Source organism: Crotalus tigris, unplaced genomic scaffold, assembly GCF_016545835.1.
Source record: "Crotalus tigris isolate CLP2741 ecotype Arizona unplaced genomic scaffold, ASM1654583v1 scf7180000019068.10715455, whole genome shotgun sequence".
Lineage (NCBI taxonomy): Eukaryota > Metazoa > Chordata > Lepidosauria > Squamata > Viperidae > Crotalus > Crotalus tigris.
Genome location: NW_024097358.1, coordinates 6,934,982 through 6,952,209, shown reverse-complemented (window position 1 = coordinate 6,952,209; position 17,228 = coordinate 6,934,982). Strand labels below are relative to the sequence as shown.

General features: G+C 39.7%; 1 protein-coding gene across 9 annotated transcripts in view; it reads left to right on the top strand.

Annotated features, from left to right (window-relative positions):
- Positions 1 to 344: 344 nt before the first annotated feature.
- RAPGEFL1 (Rap guanine nucleotide exchange factor like 1) overlaps positions 345 to 17,228 on the top strand; it is a 72,664-nt gene continuing 55,780 nt past the window's right edge. For 5 of the 9 annotated variants that reach the window (XR_005558592.1, XR_005558591.1, XR_005558590.1 and 2 more), the window contains exon 1: positions 351 to 1,675. Coding sequence is in view for 3 of the 9 variants with exons in the window: in XM_039358785.1 (XP_039214719.1) it covers positions 1,261 to 1,675 (415 nt within the window). In the remaining 6 variants the exon portion in view is untranslated. Of the gene's footprint in view, positions 1,676 to 17,228 lie in introns of all 9 variants that reach the window. The other 4 variants (XR_005558594.1, XR_005558593.1, XM_039358788.1 and 1 more) reach the window with 2 other exon arrangements.

Here is a 17,228-nt window from a genome sequence, read left to right as displayed (position 1 = left end):
TTGTTTCAGGCTAGAGACACTACACACACACTTTAAATAAGATGAAAGAATTGTTGGCCTAATGCTTTTTTTGTTCATCTAATAACTCATGGAACATAAGCAAATTAAAACATACTGATCATTCCACTTCTAACCTCTCATGACCACATCTGTATGAAGACCCATAAACTCTAATGAAGCTGGTAGCTGAACAACCTGATTAAACAACCTGAACAACAACTTCAGGAGGTGGTGGTGGTGGAGGAGGAGGAGGAGGAGGTTTTAATTCCGTTCATCGTTCACATCAAGGTGTATATTTTGGCTTCAATCCTGCACGCAACAAGTGCAAGCGTAAAAGAAAAAAAGAGAGAGAAGAAGAAAAGGGGAGGAAGAATAGAAGATAGGGGCGGAGTTTAGAGCCGCCTTGTTACTCTCCCAGGGTGAAGGAGATCTAGAGGGAGAAAGAAAGACGGCTGCTGATTCGCGACTCTTACTTCATTTTACGCCGGGAAATACAAAGCAGGAGAAAGGGGTAGAGCCGAGAACCCCTCCCCCCGCGTCTGCAAACTCCCCTGCAGAGAGGCAGGCTTCAGCCCACGCTCCTGCTGCTTTCAGTGCCTGCCTCCCCCGCTGTCATGAGCATCCATAAAGGAGGATCCCGCCTGCAGCAGCAACCGTCTGGCGAATAGAGAGCGTATAAGACGCCCAGAGTGGGAAAGGCGAGAGAGACGGGTCTGCAGTGTGGCGGCTGCGGCTACGGGGAGATCCGGCTTGCAAACGTAGCTCCCCTCATCGACTCGGGAAAACCCTACTCGCACGCCCCTCTGCGCTAAGGACAGAAGCGGGAGTGGCGGCGGCGAATCCTGCCAGAGATTAGCCAGCTCGGTGCTGCTGAGGTGGTCAAGAGAAAAGAAGGCTATATATGCAGTCGCCTCCTTTCCTACTTCTTCATTTAGCTCGGGGGGTCAGATAGACCAGGTCCTCGAATTGCTCCCGTTGTGAGAAGCAAGCCGCAAAACTCTGTTTATTTTGCCCTCTAATCCCTTTCCAAGTCCAGTAAAATTGTCTAAAGCTGTGCTTTCGTTCCCAGTTCTTGCCCCTTCGCCAACATCGGGTATAGCCATGACTGTTTGACCACGCATCTTCCCATTATCTACCTCCAGCACGCAAAGAGGGCACCCCTGATCTCCCATTTTGGCCTAGGCTGAGAAGGGCGCATTGGATCAACCCTCGTCCTGGGGCCCTGCTGCGCCCTTGGGTGCCCCCGCAGTGGCCGGTGGGATGAAGCCTTTGGAAAAATTTCTGAAGAAGCAGGGCTCTCACTTGGCCACCCGGGCTGTTCCTGGTTCCGGAGGGCAGTTATCTCGCAGGCAAAGCGTATCCAAAATCCTGCCTGGATTTCTTAAGGAGCCACCTGAAGATCTGACGGAAGGAGGCACGGAAACCCCGGGCGATGGCCGCTGGCTGGAGCTGCGGGCCCCCGATTCCTCTCTACGCTCCCCAACATCCTTCTCGTCGGAGGAGCTCTCCCCAGGAGGTGGCGGAGGAGGCGAAACCCAGCTCAGTCCCGAGTCGGTGCCTACTTGCTGCTGGGTCCCGTTGGCAGAACCGGAAAGCCCCGATCGTTTAGTGGGGAGGGTGCTGGAGAGGCTGGGAGGGGACCCTACAGCCCCCCATGGACATGGCTGTGGAGCCGGTAAGGGGTCCACGGTTGGGAGTTCGGGTGAAGGTTGGGACTGCTGCCAAGATGGGGGTGGGGATAGTAGTTGCAAGAAGGGGGAGGAGAAGGCTACTGTCATCCAGCAAGAGCAAAGGGGATTAAAAGGTTATGGACAGGGTTGGGCCTCGTGGTGGGAGTATTAGATAGATCAGCTTGCTTTAATTGTAAATAGGAAACAGTTTGGAATGTCAGGGATTGCTAGCCCCAGTATATATGACATCATAGGGAAGAAAAAGAGTGTCTCTGTGTATGTGCAAAGTGTTTTGTCTTTCATAACTGCAGCATGCTCTTCCTAATATCTAAAATTGAATCTAGCCCTTTCAAAGCTTTGATTTCAAGGTTATGTTATGATATTGAAGAGAAGATATTTGGGGAGCAGAAGTAGGAATATAATGCTTTTTCGTTCAAAATGTTCCTTTGGGTGATTCCCATCTTTTCTTTTTAGTTACCTCAGATAGTAGGAAGCAGTGATATGGAGAAATGATAGCAGAAATTGTTTGGAAAGCAGCAGAAGAGCAGATTAGGAAAAGGAACAAGGTGTCTCCCACCTTCACCTTGTTCATACCTGGATGGTGACAAACATAGGAAGCACCTACAGGTAGCATTTGTCTATTGGAAAAAGTACAGGCGCTAAGTAGGGGAAATATACTTGTCATAGGGTGATTGTCATTATAATGTTGGAGCTAAAAAAGATTGCTTGCTTGCTCTTGAGGTGGCCTGGCCTGGCCTGGCCTGCCTTCCTGTGTGGACCAGCTAGACCAGAGGATGAGGTCAGATCAACCTTCCAGTTGTGAAGGGAAAAGAAAACCAAACTTTTAAATCCCTTTTGCATGTAACAAGATGAATGTGAGCAATAAGGGTTTTGAAAAGGAGAGCTCAGTGTCTGCAAATGATGAATGCATCCTAGCTCAATCTGTGTGCATTGGATGTGTTGGAATACAAAGCCCATCACCTCCCCCAGAATTGTCATCAGAATACATGCTGGCATAGTCTGGCTATAATGTGGAATAGGACCTCTAAATCAAAGCCACCCAATTTGAATCTTAGCTCAGTCACCAGTGTAAAATATGCTTTTGTCTCAGTTATACTATCGTGTCTATAGAAGCAAAGATCCTGTGATTTGTCTTGCAGTTTTGTAAGAATAATTGTTGGAAGATGTGGGAGGGACTTTGAACTCCCTAGCAAATGTGCCATATAAATAATCACTTTTTGTAGGTTGAAAACTATTTTTAGTAGCTCTCTATGCAATAACCTCTTGCATTATAAAAGACTTGGACTTTTATTGCAGGCTTCGAAAAGAGTGATTTGATGTATGGTACATAGATATTGTTTCCCGATTACCAATCAGGAAAACATTTACTGTATATGGAAGGTGAAAGATCCTAAGTTTAGGGAATTCTTTCCCCAGGCTATCAACCTGTGGTAAACATGTAAGCGGATGACTAATACAAACTTTAAATTAGCAAGAGTTTGTACATTTGCAATATTATTTCAGTTGTGGTTTGATAAATAAGATGTGGTGTGATACCCACAAAAAAGAGGCAAGCCTTTGGTTGCACAGGTATGGCTGCCATCTTGACATTTTTTACTCTCTCTGCAGACATCCCTGAGATCAATGGGGGTGGGTAGGAGCAGGAATACAAGCCAGGCTGGTTCATACCTGCGTATAGACTGGGTGATTGTTTTGCCCTTGATAACTGGCAACTGAATATGTAAACTGACTATATCAAAAAACACCGGAATGATGAAAAGCTCTTTTGAACTATATTTTTAATGGTGGTCAGTGCTGGATAGGCAATCAACTAAGGATACACAATTATATGAAAGGCTGAATATAAATCTAATGAACAAATGAAATGAAATATACTGATATAGAATATAGAATACAGAAGTTGGAAGGGACCTTGGAGGTCTTCTAGTCCAACCTCCTGCTCAAGCAGGGGATGCTATATTTTTCAGACAAATGGTTGTCCAATCTCCACTCAAAACCTCCAATGATGGAGCATCCACAACTTCTGAACGCAGGTTGTTCCACTGGTTAATCGTTCTTGCCGTTAGCAAATTCCTCCTTAGTTCTAGGTTTGATTAATTTTCATCTGTTATTTCTTGTCCTGCCCTCAGGTGCTTTGGAGAACAGGTTGACACCCCCTCTTTTTTGTGGCAGCCCCTCAAGAGCTGGGCACCCAAGACCTAAACCAATTAGGACCAACTCATTTCCAATGAGTCAGTCAAGGTAGTCCTTGACATGCAATCATTCATTTAGCAATGGCAAGGAAAACAGTAACTTACAACTGGTCCTTGCACTCAGCGTTCATGTGATCAATGGCTCAAAAGTGCTGCACCCTATGCCCATATAGCAAAGGGTGGCAGATCCAGTTCTGCCATATACAAACTAAGGGATGAAAAGGGACTAAGGGATTAAAAAACTACAGACTAAAGACGTGGCAAAAGGGCCTTTTTGCTTCTCAAATCCAGTACATATTAATAAGCTCACCCCTTTTACTAATCCACAATTTCCTTGTGATTTGTTGAATAAAAGACAAGTACATGGGTTCAGACATGTTAAACCATAAAATATGTTTTATAAATCACTGTAACCAAATTATATTGTGGAATTAAAACTGGAAAGGATTCCAACTTAAATGTACAGGTAGTTGTCACATTATGACCACAACTGAGCCCAACATTTATGTTGCTAAGTAAAACATTTGTTAAATGAGTTTGCCCCATTTTACGACTTTTCTTGCCACAATTGTTAAGTGAATCATAGCATTTGTTAAGTTAATAACAAAGTTAAGTGGCTTCCCCATCTACATCACTTGTAAGAAGATTAAAAAAGGGAATCACATAACCCCGGAATACTACGACTGCCGTAAATATGAGTCAGTTGCCAAGTGTCTGAATTTTAATCACGTGACCGTGCAACAGTCGTAAATGTGAAAAATGGTCATAAGTCCTTTTTTTTCAGTGCCGCTGTAACTTCAAACAGTCACTAAATAAACTGTTTTAAGTCAAGAACTATCTGAATTTTTAATATATTTTCAAAACAGCTTGCAGTCAATTCACTTCCTGGTTTATGATTCAATAATAAATTGTATGGAAAAATGCTTTTCTTTCAAGTTAGCAGAGGGTAGCAGGGGGTGGAGTCTATTTTTGAGAAGGACCTGAGTACCCTCGACAAGTCTCTAGTACCGTCTACACAAGCATTAAATATACATAGGCTTTTGAACCTCCCTCCCTGTCTGGCTCTGTGGACTTGAATACTATTTTGAATGTGTAGGAATGCAGAGAAGGATCTGTAAAGGAAAGTTCATTGATCATTACAAAAAACGATTATTCATAATTTCAGTCATGTTTCTCCATGAGAAAGAAAAAAAACCACAGATGTTCAGGGCTTCTCGCATGTAATCCTCATATCAATCCTGTTGCTAGTTAACAATCCACAAGTAATCCAGATGTCTGTGGACAGACAGACGTCTGTGCTTCAAACATACGACTGCAGCCGGCTTTACAGCATCTTTTTCCCACCTGGTGTTCCTCAGTTATTAGGGAAGTGCAATTGTTAGAACATTCTGTCATTTTGGTAGAATTCTGGAAATTGAAATTCCAATGCATCTGAAGGGAGTATACTAAAAATACTTGAAATACATCTAGTATTTGTGTATTAAAATGGTCAGAGTTCAGAATTTTTCTGAGAAATCTGATTATTATTTTGTCATTAAACAACACTAAATTATCAACTGATCAATCCTAAATCGTCAACGATTAATCAGTTCATTGAAGGCCATCAGTATCTGTGGCATATAAGACTGAAATAGGTTGTAAGTTAGATATTTAATTCATGAAGTGTCCATACCTGAATTCTTGGATCTGTCATAATACTTATAACAATATAATTATCTTAATTTATTTACTATTTTCTTCAAGTTTTTAAATGGTATGGAAATGATAATTTTAATGATATATTTAATTGTTTGTTCATATCTGGGGGTCTAAATGGTATTGAATTGTACTACAGGTAGTCCTTGATTTACAATAGCTCACTTAGTGACCATTCACTAAGTTACAACAGAGCTGAAAAAAGTGACCTGATCTTTTTTTCAGACATATGACTGTTGTAGCATTCCCATGGTGATGTGATTTGCATTTGGATAATTGACAACTGACTCACATTTATAACGGTTGCAGTGTCCTGGAGTCATTCCCTTTTGTGACCTTCTGACAAGCAAAGTCAGTGGAGAAACCAGAGTCACTAACAATTGTGTTACTAATTTAAGAACTGCAGTGATTCACTTAACAAAGGGGCAAAATGGGGCAAAACTCACTGAACAAATTTCTCACTTAACAACAAATTTTGGATTCAACTGTGTCGTGACTCAAGGACTATCTGTAGTCTCTCTGATGCACTTTAAAAATGTATGAGGAAAGGTGCTGTCATAAAGTGTTATCTTCTGATGTGAAATGAAATAAGCTAAATCCAGATATTAACATACTGGGTTTCCTCTTCCTTGTCTGTAAGGTAATGAAATATTTAATATACTTGACTTAAAGTCAACTATTGATATGGTTAATTTTATAATTTATACCTGCTGGAGTTATGGATAAAGTGACCTTGGGTACATCATTTATGTATGCCATAAAGTTTTATTTTTCAAAGTCCTTAGGAATCTGTTGCATTTGAAAAAAGGGGGAATTTTCTTGTAGTATTTGAAAAATTTGAAAATTTGAAAAATATTGGCAATTTTCAAGATCATACATCTGAAAATTGCCAAGTTTGAAAACACTGTATTATGTGATACTTGAAACATTATGAAAAGATTCCTCAAATTAGATATGAAAAAAGGCTTCTTTGAAGTCATGAGATATATATGGTTTAAAAAATCTCAAGAGTGGTGTGTCAAAGCTCTGTCTAGTTTGTATGTGTGTTGCCCACCCATCCCTCTTTAAAGCCCAATTCTTCAGACTGAGTTCTTGTTCTTCTGCCCTAATTTGTGCCACTGACAATTGAGTTCTGGGTAAAGCACATCTTATAGGCCAAAGATTCTCTGAGAAGCCATTTTTGATGGCTAGACACAATTGCAATTGTGAATCCTAAAAGTGATATTTTATCCTTTTTTTTCATCCATTGCTTTAGTAGCCCTCTGAGCAAAATCAGTGTTATCCATCCCAATTTTACAAGTTTACCTTTTGCAAGGAGAATGAATATTCTCTGGTTCAAATGGGGGACATTTAATGTGTTTTGGTGTGTGAATCAGGTAAATGTATTAGAATGTCTGATATCTAGTAATTCAGATGTGTCTTATAAAGTGCAATAGGCAGTGCTTTTTTTCTAAAAAAAAAACAAAAAACAAAAACAAAGGTGCCAGAACCCAGACACGTCCCAACCCGCCTTGCCTACCCTACAAGGTTCCATCCAAAAAAGGTGCCGGAACTCCGTTCAGGGCGTTCTATGAGAAAAAAAGCCCTGGCAATAGGTAACTAATTTTATGGCTAGGTGACTACAATTTTGCACTTTATTTGATTACTGGACATTTCAAAAGCTCAGAGTTTATCCAGTTTTGCTAAAAAGGAGGTAAAAATATTCCCAGTAAAATATGCTTCAGGAGGTGAGAGAATCTATGTCCATCCTAGCACCTGATGGAGAATAGGTTTTCTACCTATAAATTATTTGATTTTGTTAGCGTATATACGTCAAATTATATGATTGCATATTGTACTGTTTTGCCACACTGCTGTTCATTCTCAAGGCATTTCACTTGGATTATGTTGTTTGGGGGTGATGGAATTTGTAATTCAATATATATTGAGAACCAGTTGTGATGAAAGTGCTGGCCTAAAAAGCATAAACCTGAATTCTAGGCCTTTGAGGCTATCATTCTGTCTTTATTCGGGCCAGCCCACCTCACAAGGTTATCATTGGGGCAAAATAGAAAGCAGAAACATTATTTCACTGCCTTGAGATAGACAGACGAATGTGCACACAAACAGGCAGACAGAGAGATGGACAATTATCATCACAGGTTGATATATCCCCAGGTTAGGGATAGCTGGTATAATAATTATAGTGACTACAATCTATTTTCTTAGGGAAAAGAAATAAAGGACAAACCTGAATAAAAAAGCAAATCTGAAGAGGTTCAGATAAAAATATAATAATTGTTTATGTTTATAATTTTGCTTTAAGAACAAAACAAAAGAAAGTAGATAGTTAAAATTAAATAAAGCTAATGTGATAGTTTTTTTAAATAAAAAACTGTCCCTTATGATAAAGGATGTATCGTCACTGATAACATGCACAGTATATCTTTACAATATAGAATAATATAAACTATTTCTGAGCAAGTGCAAAATGCCCTCATGTTCTCAGTTGCCTATCCTAATAAATCATAAACATTTGTGGATAGAAGGTACGGTTTCTAGATCAAGTGAGGCAAAAGCTGGTCAGCATCTGTGAGATCTAGCATCTTTTTCTTTATAACATTGAACTTTTGTATTGTTTCCAGCCTTGTGATGGTTCTTGGTTTAAAAATGTGCCATTGAGGGAATAGAAGTCAGATTAATGGGGACTTGACTAAAATATTCCTTTAGCTTCTGTTGAGCACAGAAACAGCTAGGCACAAACTTTATCAAGTTACCTTAAAAAAATGGACTTTGGTTTAAAATCTTGCATGATAGCAAAACGGATTGCATAGCCCTGAGTTTCTGGACCTCTTTGTTAATCTATAACACCATTTCAGGGCTAATTTTAGCTAGAAAACCTATTATGATCAAGAAAAGTCCAGGCTGCAAAGATTGGGGGCGCGGGGGGGTTAGATGTAATTGAGAGTGCGTCCCCCACCCCCAAACTCACTAAGCAATTTGGAAGTTGTAAACCCTTTTTTTCTTGAGTTACGAATGTTTTAGAATAGAGTTCCATAGGCAACCTGATGGAAAAAATATGTTATGGATTTCAAACCCCATATTGGGCACACCTTGGAGGAGAGAATTGTTGCAGATATCAGCATAGGTTTTTGTGGGATACAATTTACAACTCTCATCCTATTTATTAGTTAGATTTATACCCTGCCTTTCCTCTAGGTGTTCAGGGCAACCTACACAAGAAACTCCATTTATCTTGTTACAACAACCTAATGATGCAGGTTGGTTGGAGAAAAAGTGACTGGTCGAATTCCACCTAGTAATCTTTGGTGGCTGAAAATGGATTTGTACTTGGGCCTTTCTTGTTCTAGTCCAGCTAAATCATTTCACTACACAAGTAAGCATTGTATAATGTCCCAGTTTTCCTATAAAGTGCAGTTGAGTAATGCTGGATTATACTGTGTTTCCAACTGTCCGAGGTATAGAAAACCGCTGTAGAGTTGGGCAGAGTTTGCTTTTACGGAGGCCTATAGTCCTGATTCCCGCATTATGTTAGAATATAATCTGGCTTGTTTGCTTTTCATTTACTATGTTGCTTGAATGGTATATTGATTGGCGGCGGGGGGAACAGGAAGGATTAATTTTTGAAAGATGGTAGATGTAGCACTGTAATCCAATGTCCTCCCATTGCTTTTGTATGTGCATCAGTACCGCTCACATGTACAAAAAAGGGTGCAGCTTGATCACATGACCACATCTACCATCTTGCAGATCTTGACCTGTCCTTCCCTTCTTGTGGATGTGACTATTTTTTAGTCTTAACAGTTCTGATTTGTGAATTATGAGTGATAGCTTAATCTAGTGTGAACCCAAATATGGTTAAGCAAGGCGTAGTTTAGAATGAAATATCAAGACAGTCTACAAATGCACATACCTCCCTAACTATTCAGCAGCTGGGCTCACACTACAATATGAGCTTTTTGTCTTAGCATAAGATCTAAAACTAGTCAGTAAATGTCAATTAAAATGTAAAATGGCTGAAAAGGGGGGGAAAAAACAAAACCCTGTATTTAAGTTGCCACTGGATGATATGAAAGTTCTGTCTCTGCTGATTGATTTGTGCTGTTCATTCACACAAATGGTTTCCATTATTTGACTTTAATTCAGTGCGTTTGGTTGACCGCAAATGTACTAGCATGAGTTGTATTAGCACTGTGGTTGGCTAAGTGAATGCCCCCCCTCTCTTGTGCCTCCCCCAATTAAATTTGACTGCACACCATATTTGTTGATGAGAAATAATGTGACTGGGCTTGCTTAGTTTAGTTACTTAATACATCTGTTTGCTTTGTAGAGGCCTGTTTGTATTATATTTGCTCTCCACATAGGACATCCTGTGACCAGGATTTCATAATCTAATTTTTAGAAAAGTTCATGGAATTAGTTAATTTTTGTATCTCTTCTAACTAGGGGAGCCCATAACAAAACGTTTAACATGCAGTATTCTTGTTCAGGTATCTGACCAGCCCATCCTGTTTTCTTCTAGGATACAGTACTCTATTCTATTTCTGTTGTTTTCCAGTTCTTTAATAACAAATATTTATGGTGTTTACACAATATACTAAAATTAGGAAGATTGTTCAAGGTGGAGGACATTCTACACATATACCCAGCTGCATTTTAAACAAGATTTAAAGATCACAGTGTTCTGGGATCTGCAATAGTACAGTCTGAGGTTTGTGATAACTAGAATTAGTAAGATAGCTAGACTTGCATAAACCCCAAATGATGTTAATTTCCGATTGGATTGACCTAGTAAACGTTAAACCTTAGCTAAAGCGTGGCTTATGATGGGATAAAAAAATATTTGGCTAAGTATAATCATGTGAACATGGTTTGCAGAGGTTGGATTCACACAGCATGCTAAATGAAATCCAAATGAACCCAGTATATAGCTCAATATATAAATCCAGTGCTTTTTTTCTAAAAAAAAAAAAAAAAGTGCTGGAACTCACACATGTCATACAACCTGCCTTGCCTACCCTATAAGGTTTCATCCAAAAAAGGTGCCAGAACTCTGTTCTGGGCGTTCTATGAGAAAAAAAAACCCTGTATAAATCTAGTGAGTTGGTTTTCATAAAATTTGAAAGAAGTCATCTCTATTGGTGTTCTTTTTTTCCTAAGGAGATTGGCAGAATTCGTACACTGTATATGTATTTGAGAACTTCTGAATGTTCACAAACACTTTTGAGGCCTGCAAATTGTTATCACAGCTACTGTGAGAAGTATAAACTTGTTTTTAACAAGTTTAAATCAAGCAGAGAACAAAAAAACTATCATTTTGCATTGGAGCAAGTCTTATCTTAATTTCCTTTGTGGGGCAACTGGCAATTAACTATGGTGTTGATTGTTAGGACAGAACTGTGTGAAAAAATTGTACTTTCCATTTTTGCCCAGGATTCTCATAACCTCTATGGTATTGCTATTAATATGAGTGAGATGACCCAAATCAGGGCATTTTCTATCCCTGTGGTAGAATTCTAGATAATTCTAGATAATTCTCTCCAAAGTGAAGGAGACCTTTTTTTCTAGCCCTACTATCTAGGTTCTTTCACTGGAAATGCTCCTGTGCTTCGGCTGAACACAGACTTTCTGTGAAACACACAGATTCTTCAGATAGCAAGATGGAAAAAAAGAGGGGGGTGGAGATGGCTCCATGCTGAACAAATCTATTTGCACTGCTTGTTTAGTAATGCATTACAATTAGTCTCTCTGCCTTTCTGTGACTATGGATCACAGCTTAGAAAAGCTGCCAGCGCTCTATATTGATAGTCAACCCTATTGAAGGCTAGTCCAACCTGTAATTCAGCAACCAGCTGAGCATGAAACACAGGCAGTCCTTAACTTACAACCATTTTTTCAACAAATGTTTGAAATCATAATGGTACTGAATGGAGTAGAAACAGCTAATTGCACTGCATTATTGGGGTGCGATTGAAAAAGTAGAATAACTCTTGAGCCGGTATAGATGGTGTTTCTAATCATAATAGAACCCTAGCTTACCTTATACATTTTTTCTTTAAGAAATAGCAGGGAGTGGCATGTCTGGGGTTCAGGCTTGAACCACAGCATTTTTATTTTTAGAAACTAAGCCATGCCTAACAGCACCCTTTCCTGATGAAAATTACCTCTTTCTCATGCTCCTTTGTTCTTCTCCGCGATCAGTGCCATAGCTTTTGTAAGAGGCTGTTCCTCTAGAGCTCCCGTAGCATTTGCTGTCAATTCAAGTGAATCCAGTGATTCTAGTTTCCAGCTTCCCACTCCAACCGCTGGAGACACAGTCTCTTTATGTTGCTCTCTCCCTTAGGATATAATTATATGTGTGTGTTATCCTCCCCCCTCCCCTGAAAAAAAGAAAAAAAAAATGCAAGGCCTGTGTGCTCTTGATGGCTGACTGAAATATTTGCACAGGCCTGTCCTGCCTGGGAAAAACTGGGAGCCAAAGAGATTTGCTTTCTTTTTCTATTGTTCTGCATCACTAATTGCAGGACCACCCCAGCTGCAGTGTATGGTTCCCCCATTGTACCAAGGATTTCCTTAATCCCCCTCCCTATCACCTCTGTAGTTGCCTCTTGTATAAAATTTTCTCCCCACAAAGCACACTAGAATTGCTTTGATCTGAACTTGACATCCAAACTGGGTCTTTCTGCTAAAGTTAAGGTTTTCCAGGCTTCATTGCTTTCTCCTCTGCCAGAAATTTACAACTGATTGATGAAAGAAATAATGAGTTATTTCCCTCCCTCTTTAATAGAATGGAAAGATAACACTGTCTTTGTTGGATAAAGTCAAAGTTGCTTCTACTAGCAGAATTCAACAAGTTCTTTGAAGTTGTCTCCAGAGGTTATTCAAGGGATCAATCCTGCTTCTAGATCAGTGGTACTGTCAGAGTTTGGAGGACTCTGGACAAGAAAACCTCAATACCGCCCTCTTTCTCTTATACATAATATCTGGGCTGAGTTGCCTTTTTCGTCTCTGGAATGCAGCCCCTCCTCCTGGAGATCCGCCTTCTTGCTAATTCTATGACATGTCCCCCCCCCCCCGTGTGTGTGTGTGTGTGTGCCACATGCTAAATCTTACAGCAAGAAAAATAACTCTGCATCCAGATGTTTAGATACCTACTGTCCATAGACTCCCAGATGTAGGCTGCAAAAATATAGGAGAATCAGTTTTGTATTTCACTTTATCGCCATGTAATGGTCAACAAGATTTTTGCAGGCCTGGTTTATATATTAATTATATTAAGACAACAGTTGTTACCTACAAATCACTGAACCACAAATTATCAAGCCTATTTTAGTTTCTAGTACTGTGTTATGCAAAGCTAGTCTTTCTCTCTTCTTCTTATCTCCTGCTGTCATTATTCTTTCTCTCCCCACAATATGGCAATTCTGCTAATTTAAAAAGTGAGCAGTGAATTTGGATATCTAGCTCTAAGAACACAGCCTTTGCAGAATTAGATGTTGCATGCCTAGCTTTAATAGCTGATCTTTTAAAACTAGCTTGTCAATCTTACTCTACTGTTACCCCTGTAAGGATGTAGTCGTCATCTTCCAAATTCTTCTGTTGCTGACTTTATCTTATTCCTTATGTGTATCTGTAATTCTCCTTGCAAGTTAAGTCTGCCAAAGTTGTGCCCGCCCCAAAATCTGCAGTGATTGCCTATTTTTGATTCTTTAAACAATGCTAACATTGGTATATTTTCCTTCTTGTCTCCAAATTACAATTTTTCTCTTTGTCATCAGATAACAGCCTGTTTCTCTGTTACCACAGAAGCTATCATTGATCAGTTTCCTTATCCCAAATGTCTGTTATGTTAAGGTTCCATAATACTTAGTGAGCATGTCCACTACCTGGCATAAATTCTCCCTCTGCATTAATGATGCCACTTCTCTCTCTTTTTTTAAGTCCTCACTTTCAAATCCAAAACATTTTGTTTGGTGAAAACTTCAGCTAGCATATGATGAAGCTCCACCTTAGCTTCATCATAATGCTAGCTGATCTTGCTCCTGTCACTTGACTAACTCATCTCAGCTTTCTCCAAACTGTCACCCCTCCAAATGCTTCAGGTGTTAGTTTCCATTATTGTCAACCAATATTGTGGTGGCTGGAGTGATATTTGTGATATTTGTCTGGATGCAAGCAGATACCTCACTGGATTAAAATCTGATAATATTAAAATACTAATAATTGATCATCCAGGTTGGGCAAATAAGTCAGGCAAGATGCAGATCCCAAACTTCTTGTAGTCATCTTTGTTGAATGCACAAATGTCTGCAGGTGGCTGCATCATTTGAGTGAAATCAGCTAGCAACAGGGCACCATCCCAAGTTTGCAATGTCTGCATTGTGCTTCTGATGATGGACATTTGATTTCTCAATTAGAAATAAATAACTTAAACTATCTTGCTTGTTGCATTTTTAAAAAATAAAATACAGAGTTATTTCTGTACAGAGCCAGAATATCTAAGAGTTTGAGCTGTGAATTAGGTCTCTTCACAGAACAAATAAAATGCTGCTAACCAACTGGAGATGGCAGGAAAATGTGTGGCTTAAAGAAGTGTTCCCAGTACTTCCAATGCCAACTGCCTTGGCAACGAAGCAGAATAGAAGTCTGTCCATGCAAGAGGCAGGGGAAAGAAAGAGATTGGGAACACTTACTTTGATGCCAGATGCTGGCAGCAGAAGGTCCACACATCTTTTGCAGTCAGTTCCCCAATTCTGTGGAGTGATTATTTCACAAGATCGGAGCATTGGGCACCAGAAGAATCATTTTCTACCACCTTTCTCTCCTTGTTCTTTCCTGCCGCTCACAGTAAGAGAAGAGGAGGAAAAAAAGGTCTCTGGCATGCTCTCCTATTGCTTCTCTTGAATGAGGGAGAAGTGAGGCAAACAGGTCTCTGACATCTCTGCAGGTTTGGAGAAATGTGCAGTAAAGGAGCTGCTTTTGTACAGAGGGCAAGCAAAGCGAGAGCAGAGAAAGAAAGGAAGTGGGTCTTTGGGGCATTGGTCCTCCTAGCTCCAAACAAATTTGCCTCCAACCAAGAAATAGCAGTGAAATAGCCCATGGAAAATGTTGAGGCAGATCTGCAGCTTATGGCTCCATAGTAAAGTTACACTTGTATCATATTCCTCTGTTAAAGTCATAGGTATTTAATAGCAGCTCTGCACTCCTTGATAAGCTTAGGTGCAGCAGCACCTGGGCTGTGGAATATGCAGGTGTCCAAAAACCTGAGCAGGCGTTTATTACTTTTTTTAAAAAGATAGGAATTCTTATTGCTGCACTTGTTTGAATTATACTTTTTGCATAGCAGTAGGCTAAAGGGCCAAATTTTAATTTGAATTTTGTTCCAATTCCTTATACTTAACAGTTGCATCTGATGTAAGTTAAACTCAAGATCTCCCTGACTCTTGCCGCCTTTGGAGCCAGTGAGGAGAATATTGAGTCGCAGGTCACAGATGTCTCTGTCTTCCAGTTTTGATCAGAGCACAAAATGCAAGTCTGTTAAGTAACAAAGAGCTCACATATTTGAAATTCTGATTTCAATACGATGAGAAAAGTGCATTTGTTCCAGATAAACCTGGACACAAAGCAAATCATTAATACTGTCAGGACCAAATTGGATGGAACATTATCCTGATGATGCATGGAAATCTCCCAATTTTTAATGCAGAGAAAGCATCCTGTGGACTAATTCCAAAAGGTGTTTCTAATTGGTCTGCTCAGATTGTCTTATCCTTTCCCCAGCAGTGTGGAGGAAAAGAAAATGGCAGGAAAAGGTGCACTCTGCAGTCTCCAGATATAACTATTTCTCCATGGTTTAGAGACATAAAGCAAGGTGCTAGAATAGTAATTTTAGTAATTGACACAATTTTAAACAAGAGTGGATAATACAATTCCAGAGGAGCATAAGCAACTTTCCCCTCCCCTCCCCTCCCCTCCTCTCCTCTTTCCTGCCCATGGAGATGAGTGGGAGAACAATGGCGGCAACTCACAAATCAAATTGCATTGCCAATGAAATAATTCATGTCATTTGCACAATGATATCATCATGACATATGAGCCATCACATAGCTTATGTCCCTGGAACTTCTCCAACTGAAATTACCTGTTGCCTTTTGCTTCTTTTTGAAGTAGCAAAATAGTTTTCCCCAGTTCATGTTCTCCATATGTATTTCAGTTATGGAATTTCAATCTTCTACAGTGGCTACAATGTCCAACGCATCTGGAAAAATTCCAAATTGGGGAAGCAGCAGCGAATGTGTGTAAAATATAGTGTAAGCCTTAATAACACAGATAGATCTTGATTTACAACCATTTGTTTTAAGGAATGTTTGAAGATACAGTGGCACTGAAAAAAGTTACTTACGACTGGTCCAACACTTATGACTGTCATAGCATCCCCACAGTTACACGATCAAAATTCAACCACTTGGCCACCAGTTTGCATTTTAATGGTGCAACATTCCAAGATCATCCTGTCTTTGTTTGTGACATTCCCAGCAAGGTCACAACAAGCGAAGTCAATGGGGGAAGCCAGATTAACAATCATGTGATTCATTTAATGTCCATGCCAAAAAAGTTCATAAAATCAGTGCGACTGATTTAATAGCTGTCTTGTTTAACAATGGAAATTCTGTCTCAATTGTGGTTTTAAATCAAGGACTAGCTGTATGCCTAACATAACTGAAGAAAGAAAAACCCCAACTTATATAAAGTTACTATTTTGATTTCTTTCCTTCTAATCAGGATTTGCAAAAGATAGGTCCATGCAAGGGCATTTATTTTCTAATAGTGGGAAAAGATCTACATTCTGCTATTGGTGCCCTGCTAGCTAGAATACATATGAAACACCCCCTAAGAGCCAAAGGGTGTTTTTTTTTTTTTTAAGGCTGCCTGTGCTTCAAGTGCAATATAGGCCTCCTTAACTGGAGAGCTGGCTAAGAAAAAGAGCAAGGCTGCGCCCCCATTTTATCTGTAAGGACACTTATAAATAAGCTATCTTGGTAATTTTTTCCATTTCTCAGCAACTATCAATTGGTCAAGCAAGAAAAGGATCTAACATGGTTATGGGACCAGTGTAAAATACATATCATTTTTGACATTGTGAAGGTATGTGTATTTTAGGTTTTATTTGCTTCCTTTAAGGTTCATGTATGCAGTCAATCCAGTCCAGTTAAAAAACAATGTCTGTGTTCTCACAATTCTCACAACGAGTGCCAGTAAATCTGTGTTCCTAGTTTTTATACCTGTTCTCTCAGGAAGCTTTATCAATCTGATTCCTGATGCTCCTATCCTACTCTTTCCCCTTTTAGGTATGGCCTGTATGATCCTTCACTTTTGCCTGCATTCCAAACCTCATCTCGGTATAATAAACCTTGGCCAACAATATCATACTTTCTTTCTGCGGACTGGCTAACTTACTAGGTAATTACTAGCCAGTTAGTAAATTGACCAAGATGAATTCCCTGCAGAAGATCAGAATAGGAATGTCTGTCAGAGTAAGGGAGTTGCTATCAGATTAAACAACTGATTAAGCATTTCTTGCTGATATGGCTTTGGGCCTAATCACTGGAAAATATGCTTTATGGAATGTTTTCTCTAACGTTTGGGCTAT